Genomic DNA, 20,369 nt, shown 5'->3' with positions numbered 1-20,369 from the left:
CCCCCTCCCCGCCCGCCGCCAGCCGAGCCGGGGCGGGGGAGCCAGGCGGCGGCGGCGGCGGCGGCGGCGGCGGCGGCGGCGACGGAGGCTGCCGCGGGGAGGGATGGAGAGGGGAGGGGGGAGCGGAGCCGAGCGGAGACAGCCGCGGCGCTGCAGAGCGGCTGGGGCGGCGGCGCGGCTCCCGGTGGTGCCCCCGGCGCCCGCCCCGCGGCGGTGAGCGCCCGGCCCCGGAGGCGCCGGAGCCATGGGCTGCATCGGCTCCCGGACCGTGGGTGGGTACCGCGGCGGGGCGGGGGCGGGCGGAGGCAGTCTCGGCCCGCGCCGCTCCCCGGCCCCCTCCCCCACCGCCCCCCGGCGCCCCCCGCCCCGCCCGGCCTGGCTCCCGCACTTTCCCCGCGCTCGGCTCTCCTCCGCGCTCTCCCCTCGCGCCTGCGGGGCCGGACGCCCTCCCGGCTCCTCCGCTCCCTCGCCTCCCTCCAGCCTCCTTCCGCCGCCCTCCCCCCGGCGCGGTCCCTCTCCATCATCTCTCCACCAGCCTCCTCTCCCTACTCTCGCGTCCCTGCGCCCTCCACCTCCAGGCCATCCACCTCGACCCTGCCTTCCCCGGCGCCTCTCTGTCCTCCTCCATTTCTGGGGCAGCCCCCTTCCAAGGACCCCCGGCCTCCGCCTCGGCCCCCCGCCCCCCGCCTCCTTCTGGCTTGGGTATTTTGCTCCCACCTCTTTCCCTCTCTCTTGTTGCCTTTTTCTGTCGTTCCTGCCTCCCCCGATTCGCTTTGTTCACGTGCATCTTCCCTCCGGGGCGGGGGCGGGATCCGCTCGGTGCCTCGGGGAGGGGAACTGGGTCCACGCCGGGAGAAAATGGGGCCGGGCTGGGCTGCGCTGGAGGGAAGGGCCGCGGGGCGCGGGGAGGAGGCGGGGGGTTTAGCGGGACCGACAGGGGTCGGGAGCCCACTCCCAGGAGGGTGGGGCCGGCCGGCCCGGCGAACCGGGACCTGCACCTGTCGGCGGGGGCTGGCGGGGCGGGGCCGCCTCTTTATTTACCTTGGACTGGGAGCGGGCACAGGCGCCTCCTAAGTCGTCTCTCCCCTCAGCCTTTGCCTTGCTTCCACCCCGTACCCCCCGCCCCACGCACCGACTCCACGCTCACAGCTCCACGAATTAGTCCAACCCTCTCCCAAACCCCCCAATTTTTCCCATTCCAACTCGCAATTTCTCCCGCCTACACGATCCAGTGACCTCAGGCTGAGAGAATAATTCGTATTATTATTACAAACAAACTCACTCTCCGGAAGCCTGATTTCTCTGAGACCCGATTTATTTCCATGGATACCCCCCTCCTCTGCTTTCACCTCTTCCTAGGGTTCTCTCTCTCCCCCTCCCTGCCCCCCAGGGCTCTGACTCAGCTCTCCCTCCTCTACAAAGGCCACCTCCCCCTCCCCTCTCTCCTGCTCTGCCCTCCTCATCCCTCCTCTCCTCTGTCTACCCCCTCCCTGCTCTCTACGCCCAGGGGTCCATATTTCCTCTTCCCTGCCAGCCACAGCACATCACTCCCCGGTAGCCCCAAGGGAGAGAGGCTCATTTAGGAGGGGTCCTACCTCCTTCCCACCCATTAATCACCATCCTTCTGCACTAGCTGTGTGGATGCGTGCTGAATGCCTCCCCATGCTCAAGACCCCGTTCACCTCACCCCTTCTCAAGCATGGACCCATAACCCTAAATTCAGAATCACAAAACTCCGTGCGCAGGAAGATCTCTAAGGTCAGATGGTTCCACAGTCATCTGATGCTTGAGTCCCTTTCCAACGGTCCAAGGGCTCCTTCCCCAACCTCCCAGGAGAGGCACCACCCTGCCTGCTTGCCAGCATCTACCAGGGCCCCAAGATCTGGCCTCACCTGAACAATTCCCATCCTCCTCTGCCCTCCAGCCCCCCAGTCAGCCCTCAAATCCTGTCCAAAAGACAATCCATTGTCTTTTGCCTTCTCCATGACTTGAATGCCTTTCTTTTAGTTCCTATTTTTAAAAGTCCCCTTCTCTTCTCCCCTTGTGCCCCTTTGCTCCTCTTCCATCCATCACTTGTCTCCCAATAGTCAGGGGAAATGATCACATCTCAGTTTTTACTTTCTCTGCTCTCCCCATTTCTGGGTGAACGCCCCCAACTCCTGCCTCTATCCCCGCCAAATCTCCTTGCCGTCAGACAGATCACCAGCTCCAAGATACAAACCATAAAGCCCACATAGAGAGAAGCTTAGCCCTAAAGAAGTTCTGCCCTTATTTGTGGGAACAGAAAGGATGAAAGGCATAGCTCCCGTATACTCCCATACAGAAACCCTCAAAGATTCCTCAGGACAGACTACAGAACTGTTTTCCTGGTAAAACCCAACCACTGACCCCTCCATTTCAACAACAACAAATAAGGCCATATAACACTTTCTCTGAATGTGCTATTCTTGGGTGCACTCAAAGGGAATATTTTGGCTCAGCATTACGGTTTGTCCTACCAAAAATTAGGGGATAGTAGGAATGGGAAAGGGAATGTGCCATCAGAAGGAGTGGGAGCTGGAGGGAAGGGAGGAGTCTGGAGAGACTGCCCCTGGGTGACCACAGCACTCTGCGACCCTGGAGGGGCCTTGGGGAGCGGAGGGGCCGGGGGGGGGGGGTTGAAGGTGGAGCAACTAGTGAGCCTGTGTCCACTTCAGGGAATGAGGTGATTGCAGTGGACTGGAAGGGCCTGAAGGATGTCGACCAGATCCACATGGACAGCACCAGCTCGCTGCATGGGAGCACCCTCCATCGGCCATCCACCGAGGTGAGGCCCCATGCCCCGCTGCCCCCCAGCCAAAGGAGTTTTATTTTATTTTTTTTAAGATTTTATTTATTTGGGAGAGAGAGAGAGGGAGAGTGAGCAGAGGGAGGGACGGAGGCAGAGGGAGAAGCAGGCTCCCCACTGAGCAGGGACGCCCCCCCCCATGCGGGTCTCCATCCCAGGACCTCAAGATCATGACCCGAGCGGAAGGCAGACGAGCGGAAGGCAGACGCTTAACCAACTGAGCCACCCAGGCGCCCCCAACCGAAGGACTTTTAAAAGACCCCAGAAACCCTCATGAACAAAGCCTCCCAGCTGCCTGATCCTTGAATTATCTTCCTAAATTCCAAGAGAACAGCCCAAACACTCCTTCCGACTGACACTTTCACAGAACATTTCTCCTACTTTCCTCAAAACACAGGCCAAATGTTCCACACTGAGCTCCTAATCCTGAGCTCCTGAGTTAAGCTGGGGAAAAACCTCTCTACTTCACACCCTCCTGGGAGTCCCTGGGCTGGGGGTGGGGTGGGGGCTATTTGCATTCCTGGGCATGCCCGAGACCCCCCGCTGCCTTTGCTCTCTCCTCACAGCAAACCCGGACTGACTTCTCCTGGGACGGCATCAATGTGAGTGCAGCTTCCCCCTGCCCTCCCCGGCGCACCCTAGCTCCTCTCCCTTCTATTCTCCCTTTGACCTGCCACAGAACACAGGGCTCCTGGATGCCAGCAGGCACCATGAGCCCTCACATTCCCTACCCATCCCCCATATTTTCAAGGGCAGTTGTGGCATAAGTGACCTCAGGACTCCTGGGCATAATGGTTCCCTTTCACCTGCACTAGCTCAGACCCTTCCTCCTGGAAACCCTGAACTCATCTCTGCCCCTCCTCCCACATTCCCTCCCCCAGCTCTCCATGGAGGACACCACTTCCATTCTTCCGAAGCTTAAGCGAAACTCTAACGCCTACGGCATTGGGGCCCTGGCAAAGTCATCCTTCTCAGGTGAGACTCCCCACCCGGGGATGCGTCCAGACAGGAGATGCCCTACACGCTCCTGGTCTCAGTCTCCTTGCTCCTCGAGGCCTAAAGAAGACCCCTACCCCTGACCTGTTTGCCCTTGCTGTCAAGCCCTCCTGTCCAGGCTGCCCCTCATATGGAGCTCCCCCATTGGATGGAGTCCCGTGGGACTTGGGTGGGGCCGTGGGGTGGATCTTGTATGGGTAGCGGGTGCTATTCTGGAGGATGTGGGGAATGTCTGGCCCCTCAGGGATTTCTCGCAGCATGAAGGACCATGTGACGAAGCCCACAGCCATGGGGCAAGGCCGGGTGGCCCACATGATTGAGTGGCAGGGCTGGGGGAAGGCGCCAGCCATTCAGCCGCAACATAGCCACGAGGCAGTGCGCAGGGATACCGACGCCTACTCGGACCTCAGCGATGGCGAGAAGGAGGCACGTTTCCTAGCAGGTACTTATTCCGGGGACCCTCAGGAGACCCATTTTCGGGTTGGCCAGAGACTGACCTTCCAGCCTGATCCCCAATGGCAGGATTGGCTCTATCCCTGTGATGACGATAAGGCATTATTTCCCAATCAGCTCTGATTTCAAGTACTTTGATTGATTCGGGTAAGTGCCCTCAAACTTCTTTTCATTATCATCTCAGAAATTAAAGAGAATTACATGGAACTGCGGGTCCACCTGTTACCAGATGCCTTCTCTCCTACATGGCAGCACTATCTGTACAGGACATAAAGGCAGGGGCCTTGAACTCTGAAAGGCACCCCTTCTACCCATGTCTCTTGAGAAATCCCCTCTACACTTTGCCCCTCAGCACGTTGCAATAGTGGATTCGCTTAAGTGCTCATTGCTTGTGACAACCACTAGAAGATCAAGGGACCTGGGTGGCGAGATGGTGGTATTACAGAAGGGGTTTCGGTCCAGAACAGTGGAATCTCTATGAGACAGGCATATGGCATGCCTGCCGCAGTGGCCAAACCCCTGTAGCACGTCCCAGTAAGACACCTGGGAAGAATGTTAGATCCGGAAGAGAAGGGAGGTATGTCTATGTTGTGGTGATGTGAATGGTGGAAGAACTATCAGTGGGGAGGGGAGACAAACGTGTAGTGGGTAGGGGGTAGTTTAGGGCAGTTGGCAATGTAAGCTTCAACCAGCTTTGACCACAATGGGGACCCCCACGTCTACCCAGCCTCCATGGTCTGTCCCGTCCCTCCCTTCTCCTTCCAAACACTGGAACTTTCCTCTTGATACCACTGTGGACCTACAAGGCCATGGTGCTCCCTTGGGGATTCTCTGTTGAAATCCAGCCCTCTCATTTAGATTCCTCTGTCTTTGACGACCTAGTACCAGCTAACATTCTTAAAACCGTCCAAAGAGAAACTTCTGGAAATTCCTCATTTTAATCCCTTTGGCTATCTCACCAGAAGACCCCTCAACTCTCTCCGCCAAGAATTCTTAACCTGACCTGGGAAGTCCCACACCATTTTGCCTTGTGTGGGGGTTAGTCTGTGCTGTCCCATACAGTAGCCACTTGAACTTGAAGTTGAAATGTGGCTCATCTGAATGGAGACGCACCCTCCGTGTAAAATACCGACAGGATTTCAAAGACCTGTATGAATAAGATAACGTAAAATATCTCATTAATAATTTTATATAGATTACATGTTGAAAGATAAACCAAAGTATATATTGGGCTAAGTAAGACACATTATAAAAATTAATTTCACCTGTTTCTTTTACATTTTTTTAAATATGACTGTGAACAAATTTTAAATTGCACAAATGGCTTGCATCGTATTTCTGTTGGAAATTTCTGCCCCGACGTCGCCCTTCCCCGTGAGTGCATCTAAGGGTTCCCGGAGGTGTCCTGTGCCAACTAGGTCTTTTCTTGTAGGTGTCATGGAGCAGTTTGCCATCTCCGAGGCCACACTCATGGCCTGGTCTTCCATGGACGGGGAGGACATGAGTGTCAACTCCACCCAGGAGCCACTGGGCTGCAACTACAGTGACAACTACCAGGAGCTGATGGAGAGTCAAGGTGAGGGGCGGTTCCTCTGAGGCCTGAGAGGTCTCCCCAGCTTTACCGGGCTACCTCCATTCCCGTGTGTTTCTCTTCATCTCAGCTTTCTTACTGTCCTCCTTGCTCTGTGGCCCTCCGTTCTCAGTTCTCCGGGCTATTGCTGCCGCCTTTGATGTTCTGTAACCGTGCTGACTTCCCTGATTCTCTTGGCAGATGCCCTTGCTCAAGCCCCCATGGATGGATGGCCTCACTCCTACGTGTCCCAGGGCATGTACTGTCTGGGGTCGTCGGATGCCTGGGAAGCCAGCGACCAGTCCCTCATTGCCTCTCCGGCCACAGGATCCTATCTTGGCCCTGCATTTGATGACTCACAGCCCAGCTTGCATGAAATGGGGCCGTCCCAGCCTGCTTGCGGATACTCTGCTCAGGAGCCTCCACCTTTGCTGGGGTCAGACACGGACTGGGCTCCGGAGGTGGGGGCAGTGGACCTGGCAAGGGGCCCTGCTGAGGAGGAGAAGAGGCCACTGGCCCCCGAGGAGGAAGACGATGCAGGATGCCGGGACCTGGAGTCACTTTCCCCACGAGAAGATCCTGAGATGTCCACTGCTCTCAGCCGGAAAGTGTCTGATGTCACATCCTCAGGTGTGCAATCCTTCGATGAGGAGGAGGGCGAGGCTAACAACTAGCTTCCTCCCACTCCGTGCCCAGCCTTCCATTCCCACCTGAGGGGCATGGCTGCAACAATACCCTCCCTCCCCCCAGCAGTACAGCTGAAACCCGGGCAGAAGACCATGAGGGACCCAGGAGTTGCCAGTCCCCGCCAGGAAAATGGGGAGCCAGGATGGGAATTTAACCAGGTTTATACTGTAGAAACCCCAGGTCCGGGAACTGAGGCCCAGACAACCGGGTGGCTGTGAACTTTGCTTGGCTGCAGGCTTCCGGGTCTGTCTGAAGCTCCAGTGTTTCTCCTGTGGACAGGAGCACAGAGCAGCGTGTGGCCGTCGACTGGACCTTAGTTCTTCACTCTCTGATTCGTCTTCCAGGCGCCTTGACTGTGGCTGTGGGAATGTCTCCTTTCTCCGTGTCACTCCCGCTTTTCCCGACTCTGTGTTTTCTCTGGCTGTGGCCCCAACTCATCCCCACTATGAGGAACAGACCTCAGGGGCTATTGGTATGGCTCGACGGGCGCAGGGGAAGCCACCTAAAGTCATGTGAGCTCAGCGAGAAGTTGGCTTCTGAGATCAGGAGTCATGGGGGAGGTGGATGTGGCAGCTGGGATGCACAGGGACACAAACGTGATTCTTTAGACCCGGGCCTGCTCAGAGATCAGAAAGTCACTGATGAGACCCAGAACAAACATGGCCGCCTGTTCCGAGATTTTGACTATTCCCTTGTCCGGAAGGAGGATCCAGGGATCTGGGAAAGGGCCCAGCCGGGGCTGGCTGCCCCAGCTCTTGCTTCCCTTTTCTGCCTTCTTCTGTCTCCTGCTCTGGGAGCCCTGGCCCTGAGGGGGTGACACAGAATGTAGGTGTCCTGGCCAAATGGGGAAGCATGAGGGCTGTGTCTCCCTCCATCCACCCTCTAATTCTCTGGAGCTGTTTACACTTTTCTCTTTGCCTTTTCTACATTTTTATAACTTCTTGGGGACTCAGGGTTGAGCGGGGTGGAGGGAGGAGTCCGGTGCTGTCAGGCCCCGGCCAGGGTGGGCTGTTTGCTGAGGGGCAGTGTGGGCACTCGGTTCCTTTGCCTCTTCTTCAGCTCCTCCCAAGACTCCAAAGAGGGCCTCCCAGGTGGTCTCCCTCCCTCCCCGGGCCTCCTGTGGAGGAAGAGAGGAGAATCAGCGTATTCTTCCTTCCAGCAGAGGTTACCGTGAGGCGTACGCCTCTGAAACGGCCTGCCCTCTCACGCCCCGTTTCCGCTGTGGTGGGGACTTCCGCGTAGCACTTCTGGGACAGATCCTGACAGGAGGGGACGGGGGAGAGCGAGCGACACCACCGCTGCAGAGCTGGCTGCCGCACTGCCCCTTCCCAGTGCCGGGGCACAGGGAGACGGGGTAGAAGAGAGAATCTCAGAGCTTCATTGTTGCCTTCCCTCCTTCCTTGTGCCCGACTAAGGCTCCAGCTCCAAGGCCTTGTGTCCTACCCACACTTCAGGGCTCCCTCCTATCACTTTACCCTCTGCCGGGAAGGGAGCACTGTCACCCTCTCCCAGACCCTGGACAGAATTGTCCACCCCACCCCATGCCCCAGACCTATTTTTCTGGAATGAGGAGGTTGAGAGTTGGGGTGTTTCTGTCCATCTATGACCGCCCCCCCCAACCGAGTTCACACTTTCATTCACATGTGCTCCTGCACTGCAGCTGAGGCCAGGGTCCCGTGTCCTCCAGAGGAGGGGGACAATGGCTTTCCTGGGGTTGGTCCTTGGAGGACTCAGGAGTGGGCATGGTGAGCATGGGTAGGCGAAGTCACCTTATCCACAGCCATCTCAACAGAGGACCTCTGTCGTGTTTGGTGACGTGACCTGACTCAGGAGGCAGCAGGACCTTGCAGCGAGCAGCTGTGGGAGGTGGCCCAGCATGCCCTCGCTGGCTGCTGGCCCTCACTCGAGACTCCTGCCCGCCTGCCATGGGACCTTGGGCTTTTGCATGTTCACGGTTCTGTTTCCTCGCCTCGTGCCACCTGCTGTCTCAATGCACCATCTTTTTGCTCTTAGTCCCCCCCCCCCCTTCTTGCCTGCGCTCTGCCCCCAGACCACGGTGGACACACAATCCAGCGGGTTCATTCGTTACAGTTCATTCTTGCTCAGGGCCTGTGGAGTTGGGAAAGGTGGACCAAAGCAGCCAGCATTCTTGCCTCCCTCCCTCCCTCCCTCCCTCCCCGGAGGAAGCCAAAGGGTCCCGCGACAGTGGCTGAAACTGTGAGGGCATCTAGGAGACTTTATACATGGAGGGGACTCGCAGACCAGAGGTCAGGTGGGGGCCTGCATTTTCCACTCTGAAGAGGGAGAAGAGCCAAGGAGCTGGCCTGGGACCCTCTTAGGACTCTTCTGGAGGGAGCAGCTGCCTCTCTGGTGCTGGGGGCGGGGTGCATGGGGTTTGCTTATAGCCTATTCTAGGGGGAGGGGAGGGGCATGTGCAGGAAGAGGCTGTCAGGGGTGGGGTAGGGGAGGGTTGCTTTTCCTTTGGGGTTAAAGGCTGTGCAGCACGTTTTCCAACAGTCCCGGAACAGGGCTGTTTTTATATTCTTGTGAATGAAACTGCTCTTGCTAAATGATTTTCCTTTGGTTGGGGGGGGTGGGGGGGGTGTACTTTCATTTTCAAATCACTTTATTAAAGAAAAATCCAAATCTCCCATTCTTCCCCTTCCCCTGCCCCACCTTCCCCCACGCCTACCTTCTTACCCTTGTGCTGAGCGGGTGGGGGCTCTTGGTGAATGTGTGTACGACCTTCTCTTTGCCCCCGCCTCCACATCCCCTACTGTCTTCCAGGTCTGGGAAATATCCATTTTTATGGCCAGTCTTAGCATGTTTTCTTAATGTGACATTCCCACCCCAGGCCCAAGAGAGATTCTATGACATATATTACAGAGAGAATTATATATAAATATATATAAATATTATAGATTATATACACATGGGCACGGGCTCCAATGCCCACTGCCAGCCCCCCTGCCCAGGCTGCACCCTCTCTGGGCCTGGGGGGGGGTGGAAGGGACATCCTGTTGGAGAGGGCTACAGGCTGTGTTCAATGGCACTAAACAGAATGTGGTGGCACCTCTGACTATGAGTGTCTTCTTTGGGGGATGATGGAGAGTGGGCACAGGGGAGGGGAAGGAGGAGAATGTCGGAAAGGGGGTACAGCTGCAGAACTAGATAGGGACCAAAAGAAGGCAGGGAAGGAAGAGGCCTTGGGTGTGGAAGCGAGGGCTGTTGGAGGCTCCGAGCACCCAGGACCGCTTCGCAGGAAAGACGGGCTACCGGCACGGCCCCCTGTGGCTGATGTGGGGAGGATAAGGCTCTGACTTCAAACATCAAAGAGGTCTGCCATCTTGACACTGAACCCCCATCTCCCCACCACCTCTAGAAGAGGAACACAAAGAACTAGTCTCAGAAGGGCTGGTGTCTGAGTGCCCCAGGGACCTGGCTGCCCTGAGCCTTGGTTCTTAACAGGAGAAGCCACAACCACAGCAGCTGGAGGACACAGTGGACCCCCGGGCAGGAGAGGTCAGTGAGGACAGGGGGGAGCGGGGTGTCGTTCCCAGGGGGTGACCTGGAAACTGGAGCGTGAGGAAGCTGGTTGGTGTGAGACAGGACGGATTTGTGCCTGAAGGAGGCCTGCGCGGTCGGCAGCAAGACACCTGCTCTCTGCACAGAGCTGCTCCTCCTTTATCCACAGCGCACTGCTTACATCCGGGGCGAGGAGAGGGCGGCGATGGGCCTGGCCGTTCACTGCTCTAGTGAGGGCCCTTGCCCCCAGGTAGTGGGAGCCAGGATGGAGTGGGGAGGCAAATTCCAGGGAGCGGATGTGAGCAAGCAGGGGAGCGGGGTGGGGGGCGGTGAGAGAGCGGTGTGAATGATGTGCCAGCGTATTCCGGGCTGTCACTCTGTGAGGCCACGAGGTGCTGCCCTCTCCTCTGAAGGTCCCAGCCATTGTGGGCCTCCCCCTGTGGAGCCTGGCAGACACAGGGGCAAAGCCGGGGAGGTGTTGGGACAAGACACCAGGGGACTGCAGGGGACTGAGGGGAGGCCGAGAGAGGCAGGGTATTTCCCACCCACGCACCAGGACGGCTCAGGACGCCCCATGGAATATCAGGTCCTTCACCGGGGTTAGAACCCCCTGCCTGTCTGGACAGAGCCTAAATGGCTGACCGAGGCTACTCTCTCTGCCCAAATTGCAACCCTCTTCTAAGACTATCACTATCCCATTTTAAAATTCCCAGGAGGCGCCAGGACGTTGGTGTGATCTCTCCAACTTCAGGACACGCCCCCCGCCCCCAAACAAATCCGGCCTCCGGCCTGGGCCTCTGGACGGTCTTTAAGAGGAGGTCCTGGAGGTGGTCAAAGGGTCAGCTCGTCCTCATCCTCCTCATCAGTAGATCTCAGGCTGGGGCCCTGCAGGATGTCGGCCAGCCCCTCTTCCAGCCCTGGGCTCTCTGCCAGCCCCAGCTCCTCCAGCTCGCCCTCTGCCTTGTCCAGGGCGGCAGAGAGACGGGGCTCTGCTGAGGCGGAGGGCACGGGGGTCTCTGGGGAGGCGGGAGCCCCGTCACCTGCCCCAGCAGCCCCAGCTCCATCCTCAGGAAGGCTCCAGGCCTCTGTGGGAGGGGGCGGGCAGCCGGGGTTCTTCCGGGTGGAAGTCGTGTTCCGGAAGCTGGCGAGGGGAGGGCGGAGCTGCACCCCAGACTTGGTGTGCCCTTCAATGGCCTTCTGCAGCTGGTGGGGAGAGGGAAAAGGGGCACACAATTGGGAGGAGACAGAGGATGGGACAGGGTGAGACAAACGGGTGCGAGGGAAGGACAGATTCCTACAAGGACGAGGAGTGGGAAAGACATGGAGCGGCACAGAAAGGGGCCTGGGGGGGGAGGGGACACATCTGTGGACCTGGGGATCTCAAGCTCCTCTGACAAGGCCCCTTCCCACTGACCCTCAGGCGTCCCCCAGCCACTTCCTATCTCTTCCAGAGCACACACATGAAATTGTGACTCATGCGTGGGGTCCTCATCCAAACCCCCAGCCCATGGAGGGTCCTGGGGACATTCCTCTCCACCTGCCACTTGATCCCCCCATCCTCTCCAATCTCCGCCTCAGAAATAGAGCAGGAAATCTGGGGGACCTCCCAGAGGTTAAACCATCCCCTCCCCACACCCACACCCTTATCCTGTGTCCATGCTTCCTCCTGCTGCTCAAATGGGACCTGTCACCTTTACCTCTTCCAATGCCAGCACGCCCCTGAGTTTCCCCATGCTGGTCACATAAGCAAGGTGGAGGCCAAGGAGCGAGAACAGCGTGTGGGTCTGCAGGGAAAGAGCAGTACATCAGCTCATGTCCACCCCAGATGCCCCCTGCCCTCGGCAGCCCTGAGCAGTCAGGGGGCAAGGACTTGCCTTGTGCAGGGACGTCTGCTCCACCAGCTGGAAGGGAGATTGGTCAATGCAGCAGTGGTCAAAACAGACAGGCTGGCTCAGCTGTTCCTGCTCCCAGGCCTCAATCTGTCGGGCAGAGTAGGGCAGTCACTCAATATTGCGGAGCCCCCTTCAACCGCAGACCTGCAGCTTGACCCCAAACAGCCCTCCTAGCCCCAGCCCAGACCCTGAAATATGCAATGAACCGTCACAGATCCTCCAGATCACAAGACATCCTCCCTTCTTCCCAGGGCCTGGCACCCCCTCCTGCCTCACCAGGCCCCACATCACCTTCCCCCTCGGGCGCTTGGAGCACCGCTCTTGTCTTCCTGTCCTCCAGCCCCAACACCCCCCCGGGGCCCTGAACACTTGTCATCTCCAACCCGTCTGCCCAGTCTTATTTTCGACCACGCCCGCAATGCCCATTGCTCAGTGAAACCAGGCAGGCTTCCCAAATCTGCACTTGCTCCTCTGGATTCCCCTCGTCGCCCTTATTGCCGCCACCCTGCTCGCACACTGTTCTCCCGACGCCCCCAGCAGCACCGTTTTTCTATCCCTCCCGTACTCTGCTGGTCTCTCCTTTTCAGCAATGACATAGATTTTGCTCAGTCTCTTATTGGTGTTTGTCTTACCTCTGCCTACAGGACAGAGGTGAGGATGTAACCCCTTCAGAGTGTTATGAGGGGTTGACCCCTGCATGTTGTGCAGAATCTAGCACATTTGCCTCTTACAGATCGTAGCAATGATCGGTTGGGTTGGAAGAGCTGTACTGAATCCCGTGGCACTTAGCTGGCTTGAGCAAAAGCATTTTTGTTTCGTTCATGACAGAAGCATGAAGGCCTGAAGGCCTTAACCTCCTCTTGATTTTAGAGATCCATGCCGAAATCCCCAAGATTCCAAATAATCCAGGAGAGCTTTCACTTTCATAACTGAATCTAAAATTCCTTGAAATCTCTTTTCAGTCAGTGGCCTCTGAATACTGTCCTACTTTATTTTCCTAATGTCCAAATCCGCACGTCTCAAGCTTCAGAGACGTTGTCTGAGGGGCGCCTCCTAGCTCTGGTACCCAGTGTGGAGTCCCCATCTGCCCCTTCCTGGTCCCACCTTGTCTAAAGCTCGCCCTCCCTGGCTGAAGGTTCACACCGGGTCTGGCTGGCCCTCACAGCACAGGATGGATGACCACTCAGCAGGTGTGCTGTAGACATGATTTATTTGTAGGACCCTTGCCAACGCCGGGGTGCTGGGAATCATCTCCAACAGCCTATCATTATCTCCCTCTTACAGACGAGGAGACAGAGGTACAGAGTGCGTAAGTTAGTCTGCCCAAGACGACACAGAGGTGGAGTTGGGCTTCCGACCTTGGCTGCCGATCCTGTTCCAGGAACCCCCAGCTTGTGTCCAAGGGGTGGGGCACGTCTGCTTCTGGGTCTGGCATGACTACTTGCAAAGGCTCAGCCCCAGTACCAAACCGGAGCCCTGACTGTGTGTGCTCCTAACAGAGGAGCAGAAGGAAACAAGACTTCTGGTGACGTGTAATTGAGCTCTTCCTGCGGGCGTCACTGGGATCTTGCCAAAGGTGCCCCCTCGATCTCGTCTGAAAACCACGTTCAAAACATCCTGAATTTTTACTCCTATGGGATCTTATCCCTATAGAATGTCCCAGTGGGTGACATGGGAGCTTAGATACTCTAAATTTTCTTTTGGAAAGACATAAGCAAAAAATGTATGCTCTGTTTTTACCCCTGGTTGCACTTTATTTCCAGGGGTCATGAAATAGCCTCACTGGTCAACTAGCTGGCTCTCCCTCTGGTGCACTTTTTTATTTTTATTTTATTTATTTATTTATTTATTTATTTATTTATTTATTTATTTATTTTGGTGCACTTTTTTAAAGAGTGTGATTATTGGGTTAGTAATTGAGCAAGGCCCTCCTCAACTATAGTTATGACCCATCTGATTCCTGCTTGGGGGCAGAAACAAGAGCTGTTCTTTTTCCTCTGTGCTCATCGATCTTTCCATTAAGCATTGACCGGAAGGGAGTGTGTTTTGAGGGGTGACAAGGGGAGAAGATCCACCACTTCCCTTCTCTCCTACGACTCCCCTCTCCTCCTCCATTTAGACTGGACAACCAATGAGATGTCTATTTTAAAATAATACCGGCCTGGGTTCTTTGTCATCTACATACTTTTAAAGCTTTGCTTTTTCAGCCTCCACAAGGGGCCTGCATTCTTTTACCAAATGGAATGGCTGCTAATGGACTCTCGGTTCTCTGGAACCCCCGGGGTCTGTTCCCTTCGGGACTGAGATCAGGATCAGGACCGCCCTGCGGTCTCCTCCAAATCACTGCTCCACGTCTGTCCGCTCCTCACAACCAAGTCCATTCGGGGCTGGATTTTCTCTCTCCCGGACTCAGTAACTACCTTTTTTAGGAAATAGGTGTTTGTCCCAATCAATGAGACACCGCTGTCAATATTTGCCCTCCGTTTTCTGTTCTTTCCAGTCTCGCTTCCTGGCATTTCCTAGTTGTCCACGGTCTCGGGGCCCTGCCCAGTAGACTTCGTAACCTCCAGCAGGCACTGACCATCTTAGTTTCCATGCTGCTCTTCTACATTGGTACGCATAACCGCTGGCTGCCTGGTGCCATCTTACTTCAGGTGAAGCTCATCCTTCCTGCACAGCCTCCGCCTGGTCCAGGACATCCCCTAATGTCTAAAAGAGCTAAGGCTCATCTTAGCACTCTGGTCCCATCTACATGTGGAGGCTCACAACCTTTCTCTTCTGATCCCTCTGAGACCACCACCATGTTTCCCCCACCTCTGAGCAATGGGCCCGTCCCTCTCTCCATAATCATCTTATTCCCAACGTCTCGAAGTACTTCCTGGCCTGGACTCGCATCTTACTCTTACAACACAATGAAGCAAATGAGCAATGTCTTCATCAGACAGAAAAATCCACCCTGGGTGGCTGTTTCTCTTACCTCTTCAGGTGACATGTTGTCCACGAAATCCGCTGGCTCCTAGAGAAGAAAGCCACAGGTCTGAGTTCTCTCCCTTTTGACCACACGGCAGCTGTGGTCTCCCCGGCCGTTAGCAGACCTCACAGGCTAGGGCCACGGATGCCCCTGCTCATCATTCCCACCCTGTGATGAAACTTCTCCGTGCTGGGACCTCCTCCCCTCTGACTTAAGCACCACGGGTTTCTCAGTCCTCAGATGCATGCCCCTCTCCCTGTTCACCCTCCACAGCACATCTGCTCTCACCTGGGTTGTTTTCTTCTTCGTGGGGCGAGGTCTGCCCAGCAAGCAGCGCAGCAGGGACCGAAAGACAGAGGGTCTTTGACCTGAGAGGAGTGGCGAGCGGATGGAAATGGAAACAAAGTCGTATCTGTCCTGGGAGGAAATGGCGGGGGGGGGGGGGGGGGCGGGGTGCAGGGGCTCTGGAGGGGCCCCTGACACTTTGCCACACACAGCGTGTTCTTCCCATATGCCTCACCTCCATAGACACCTTCTGTCCTACCCCCCCAAATCAGCCCTTGTCCCCACCCCTTTGGGGCAGTAATATGGAGACTCAGTGATTAGGACTCCCTTCCCGCCCACCCGTGCTCTCATCCCTCTTTAGAGTAGCAGCCCTTGGGTGAAGGAGAGCCCAGAGAGAACCCACAAGGCATGAGTGAGGGTGCATGCTGGGAGAATCTTCACCTGCCGGCTGCGGTGCTTCTAGCTGCTGTTTGTGGCTGGGCAGGGGCCCATTGGACTCTTCGGGGGAGAGTGGGGCAGTAGGAAAGGGGTGAGGAGGAGGGAGAGGAAGCAGCTGTAAGGAACAGTAAAAATTCTCAGTCCTGGGGAAGAGGCTGCCTAGCGCTTTCCTGCCTTTTATCAGCTGGTGTCCCGGGAATTCTCTCTACATCCATTCACCCGTCCAGAATTCCTATATCCCTTTGAGTTCTCATTGGTACCATCATCTGCAACCGGATCTCCTTCAGTTCCTGGCCCCCAGGGCACTGGTCTCTGACTTTCTCAGTGACCAGCTTCCCGTCTCCCTCCTCCCACTTTCCCTTTGCCCCAGTCTGTCCTGCTCCCCCGGCCCGGCCCTGCCTGGTCACCTCGGGCTTCCCAGAGAGGTCCTCGTCTTCATCCTCATCCACAAAGGCAAAGGACTCCCTCCGGCCCTCGGGTGAGATGCCTTGGTGTCCCTTGCCCGCTGGCCGAGGCTTTCCGTCAAAGGGCAGCTCAGACAGCTTCCTGGCCATGTCCTGGGCTGCCCGCAACCTCCGCTCGGGGCACAGGTGGCGCTGAAGGAGGGCCTGCAGCTCTGACCGCTCCACGGAGCCCAGCAGGATCATTGAATCTGGAGGGGAGCCCGGCTCAGCCTGAGGGCCTGCGCCATTCCCCTCCCCGCTCCACCCCACTCCGCAGGATTGAGCCGGCGACAGAAGCCCAGCACCCCTGCTTCTTTTTCCGGCTTTTACCCTCTCTTCCTGAAAACTCATTTCAAACATCTTCCAGGATTGACCTCACTCAATCCCTTTTATTTCACTCCTTTAGCACTTAGAGACCCAACTGATAGTATGCTAATTGGCACTAATTTATACTTATTTTGATGCAGCCCTTCCTTATGCAGGTTGTTTGTAAACAGGTGAATTTGGTATTAAAACCTTGTCTCCCCCCCCCAAAAAAAAGACAAAACACTTCGAAAACCATTTATATAGACAGATGTGAATATACTTTGAAAGAAGTCTACAAGGATATCTGATGTTTAAGCACTTAAAGACTGGGTCCTTCTAGGATATAAACAGAATGCCTACCTTTCCTGGGAAAGTCTTTCATATATGGAAATTCTGCTACCATAATGAACATTTTTGTTGTTTTAAGCCCATAAAATCGGGGCAATGTTATTAAGATAAATCTTACCATTAGGTCTTAGTTGTAATTATGATAACCCTGCACCTCATTGGCTATACCCCCACTCCAATGAAAAGCCACTGCTTTAGAGACCACTTACAAAGTATTTCTGATTTGGGGAAAATATTAAAATGAATCTAATTTGAACAACATGGACTTTCTGATTATCGGAAATCGGGAACTAACAAATTTAATGGCTCCAAATGGCCCTACATGATTCTTCTTAATTACATGAATTCAAACATTAGGCAAGTATTCATTTAGTATCTAGTAAATACCTAGAAGGAGGCAGTCTGAAGGAGATAGAAGTTATACTGTCTGCCCTCAAAGAATTTCCAATCTAGTGAGACATAGATATAAACTCCAGTAAGAAATAATATAGGGACGCCTGGGTGGCTCAATCAGTTAAGCATCTGCCTTTGGCTCAGGTCATGATCCTGGGATCCTGGGATTGAGCCCCATGTCTGGCTTCCGGCTGGGGGGGGTGGATAGCTGCTTCTCCCTCTCCCTCTGCCTGCTGCTCCCATTGCTTATGCTCTCTCTCTCTGTCAAATAAATGAATAAAACCTTTTTAAAAGAAAGATACAGAGCAGGACTAAGTGCTAAAGGGGGACAGAAAGGACGGTGAAGGAAGTGACATGAAAACACTGCTTTAAGACCATTCATTCCATAAATAAATAGATAAATAAAAATAAATTTTAAAAAGGGGCGCCTGGGTGGTGCAGTTGGTTAAGTGTCTGACTCTTGGTTTCAGCCCGGGTTGTGACCTCAGGGCCATGAGATCAATGTCCGGGTCAGGCTCTGGGCTCAGTGTGGAGTCTGCTTGGATATCTCCTCTCCCTCTCCCTCCACCCCTCCCTCCTGCTCTCTTTCTCTCTGTTTCTCTCAGAATAATAAATATATCTTTTAAAAAGTTAAAAAGAAATAATACCATTCACTCCTTCATAGAGAACAGTTTCATCTGTCCCTCAAGTTGGGCATTGAAGAACAGCTACCATTTAGCTAAGTAGCCAAGAGACCCACCTGAGGGGCTCCAGATTTACAGCTAAGCCTCACTATTCATGAATGCCCTGTTTGCGAATTTGCCTCCTGGCTAAAGTACAGGTATTTGTAAACCCCAAATCAGTGCTCCAGATGCCTTCACTGTCATTCACAGACCTGCGCGAGCCACAAACCACTGGAGCCTCCCCCTGCACATCTTCCCAGCTGAGGTTAGAAAAATGACATTCTCTTCTTGTCTCAGACCTCATTTTATAAACAAGCATTTCTTCATAGTCCACTTAATGCCACATTTTCACATTTTTGTTGGTTTTGTGTTGGTGATTTTACTCCCCCCTCCCTGCCACCCCAAGCAGGAAGGCTGTGATGTGCCTGATGGAGAAAATATGCATGCTAGGTAAGCTTCGTTCAGGCATGAGTTGGAGCCCTGTTGGCCATGAATTCTAGTTAATGAATCAACCGTATATACTAAAGAAGGTGTCTTTAAAGAGAGACACACATAAAATAAGTTTATGCATTCACTGGTTGAAGAAAATGTGACCAGAGGAACATAACCCTGTATTTTCTCCAGAGCAATGTGTCAGTATAGTATCTCTAATTCAGTGTTAATGGTGACTTTAGAGAACATAGCTTCAATGACTAATGAGCATCGGCTGTAGTTCTCTAATTGGATTTTTTTTTAAGATTCATTTATTTTATTTTTTATTTTTTTAAAGATTTTTATTTATTTGACAGAGAGAAACACAGCAAGAGAGGGAACACAAACAGAGGGAGAAACAGGCTTCCTGCTGAGCAGGGTGCTCGAGGTGGGACTCGATCCCAGGACCCTGGGATCATGACCTGAGCCAAAGGCAGATGCTCAATGAGTGAGCCACCCAGGCATCCCAAAGATTCATTTATTTTAGAGAGCAAGAGAGAGCGGGGGGAGGGGCAGAAGGAGAGAAAGAATCCCAAGCAGATGCCCCGCTGAGCATGGAGCCCAATTTAGGCCTGATTTCACGATCCAGAGATTATGATCCAGAAAGTATGACCCCAGCCGAAATCAAGAGTCGAACGCTCAACTGACTGAGCCACCCAGGTGCCCCTCTCTAACTGGATTTTTAACTATCTTCTTTTGCTTGTGTTCTGGCTGTATTGTTCCTTCTTGAAGATGATTGTGTTCCCTAAGGAACACAGGCTGGGTAACCTGTAGCAGACTGGGTGGTCCCTAAAGATAAGCCCATACTACAGTGCCTCCTCCACCTCTGTGGAGCCCTTGTTCAGGTCACCAGCTCAGGAGTCTGCTTCCTTTCTTCCCACTGACCTTTTGAATCAACCAGTGGTAAAGTCTTGACTGTGCTGGTTTGGAGCAGGGTTCGCAATTCCCCGTACGTGCAAGTGGCTGAAACAAACTTCACATCACGTACCATGATGTCCTCAACAAAGATGGTAAATTTGCTATGGGGGGAGAAGGCATAGGGGGTTAGCCCCACCATATGCTTGTTCCTTTACTGTTCCTTCCATTCCTCCCGTGAGGTTTGCCATGCATTCCATCACTCGTAATATTCGTTAAGTACATGGGAACATCAAAATAAGTAAAAGGCAGTGTTTCCAAATGTTGATCCTAACCTCAGTCTCAACCTCAGAAGCTCCCACCCCTCACCCCATCCAGTCTGAACTAATTCCAGCTGGTGCCCTGACCTGAGCTGGTTCCAACCAAGGTCAGGCAAGTAGGGTAGCTTCTTGACCTGGATGATGCTGTCATAGAGAGAGGGCTGCAGGCTCTGAGCCACCATGTTGGCCAAGATGACAGCCACCATCATGGGTAGGATGTGGGCAATCTGACCCGTTAATTCAAAGCAGATCACAGCTGTGGAGACTGTGTGGGATACTGCACCAGTCAGCGCCGCTGCCCCTAGAACGACACAGGAATGTACCGGTGGGTTAGGGCTGCCATTCTTGGCATGGAGGGCAGGTGGGGATGTGATGGCAGAGAGGATCCTGGTCAGTGCAACACCCCTGACATAACCATCTGTCAAGAGTGGGGGCTAGAAAACTGTTAGCAAATCATTTTGATTTCATTCTATGTCCTTGGGCAATTTACAAAATCATTGTGTGTGCCCAAATTTTCATCTGTAAAATGAAGACAGTGATGTCCTATCTATTCCTTGCTTTTGAAAGTTTGGATCTTTTTTTTTTTTTTTTAAAGTAATCTCTACATCCAACATGGGGCCCAAACTCACAACCCTGAGATCAGGAATCACATGTTCTACTGACTGAGCCACCCAGGCACCCCAAAAGTTTGGATCATTCTTAACTGAGCATTCTAAAACCCAGTGATGGCATTTTCCATTGGACCTCAGATTTTGATGCCAACAGTTTATGAGTGAAGAGAGTCAAAACCCGGGACTCATGCTGTAAACTTGGAGTAATGACACCTGCGTAAGATCCTGATTCTTCAATTTCTCAACTGTATGTGTAGAACTTGATTCTTCTGGAATCCCATACTCACATCTCTAAGGTAAAAAAGGTCATTAAATA

General features: G+C 54.3%; 2 protein-coding genes across 2 annotated transcripts in view; one reads left to right on the top strand and one right to left on the bottom strand.

Moving 5' to 3' along the window:
• The first annotated feature begins 206 nt into the window (after positions 1 to 206).
• Positions 207 to 8,898, top strand: FAM131B (family with sequence similarity 131 member B). The gene is made up of 7 exons (XM_028106352.2): positions 207 to 272; positions 2,697 to 2,806; positions 3,394 to 3,429; positions 3,709 to 3,802; positions 4,068 to 4,265; positions 5,709 to 5,852; positions 6,048 to 8,898. Exons 1-7 carry the CDS (start codon positions 245 to 247, stop codon positions 6,518 to 6,520), a joined length of 1,083 nt encoding a protein of 360 aa, XP_027962153.1. The 5' UTR covers positions 207 to 244; the 3' UTR covers positions 6,521 to 8,898.
• A 1,459-nt stretch (positions 8,899 to 10,357) lies between these two features.
• Positions 10,358 to 20,369, bottom strand: part of CLCN1 (chloride voltage-gated channel 1) — a 30,067-nt gene continuing 20,055 nt past the window's right edge. Inside the window, exons 15-23 of the mRNA XM_088018459.1 lie at positions 19,530 to 19,743; positions 19,153 to 19,286; positions 16,052 to 16,296; positions 15,648 to 15,759; positions 15,210 to 15,289; positions 14,928 to 14,966; positions 11,933 to 12,037; positions 11,756 to 11,842; positions 10,358 to 11,261 (exon numbers count right to left, since the gene is read on the bottom strand). Coding sequence (XP_087874585.1) covers positions 10,890 to 11,261; positions 11,756 to 11,842; positions 11,933 to 12,037; positions 14,928 to 14,966; positions 15,210 to 15,289; positions 15,648 to 15,759; positions 16,052 to 16,296; positions 19,153 to 19,286; positions 19,530 to 19,743 — 1,388 coding nt within the window. The 3' untranslated portion in view covers positions 10,358 to 10,889. The remainder of the gene's footprint in view (positions 11,262 to 11,755; positions 11,843 to 11,932; positions 12,038 to 14,927; positions 14,967 to 15,209; positions 15,290 to 15,647; positions 15,760 to 16,051; positions 16,297 to 19,152; positions 19,287 to 19,529; positions 19,744 to 20,369) is intronic.

This window comes from Eumetopias jubatus, unplaced genomic scaffold (genome assembly GCF_037043125.1).
Source record: "Eumetopias jubatus isolate StellerSeaLion01/CBP00866 unplaced genomic scaffold, mEumJub1_p1.0 scaffold_14, whole genome shotgun sequence".
Taxonomy (NCBI): Eukaryota; Metazoa; Chordata; class Mammalia; order Carnivora; family Otariidae; genus Eumetopias; species Eumetopias jubatus.
This window is presented reverse-complemented; position numbering and strand designations above follow the sequence as displayed.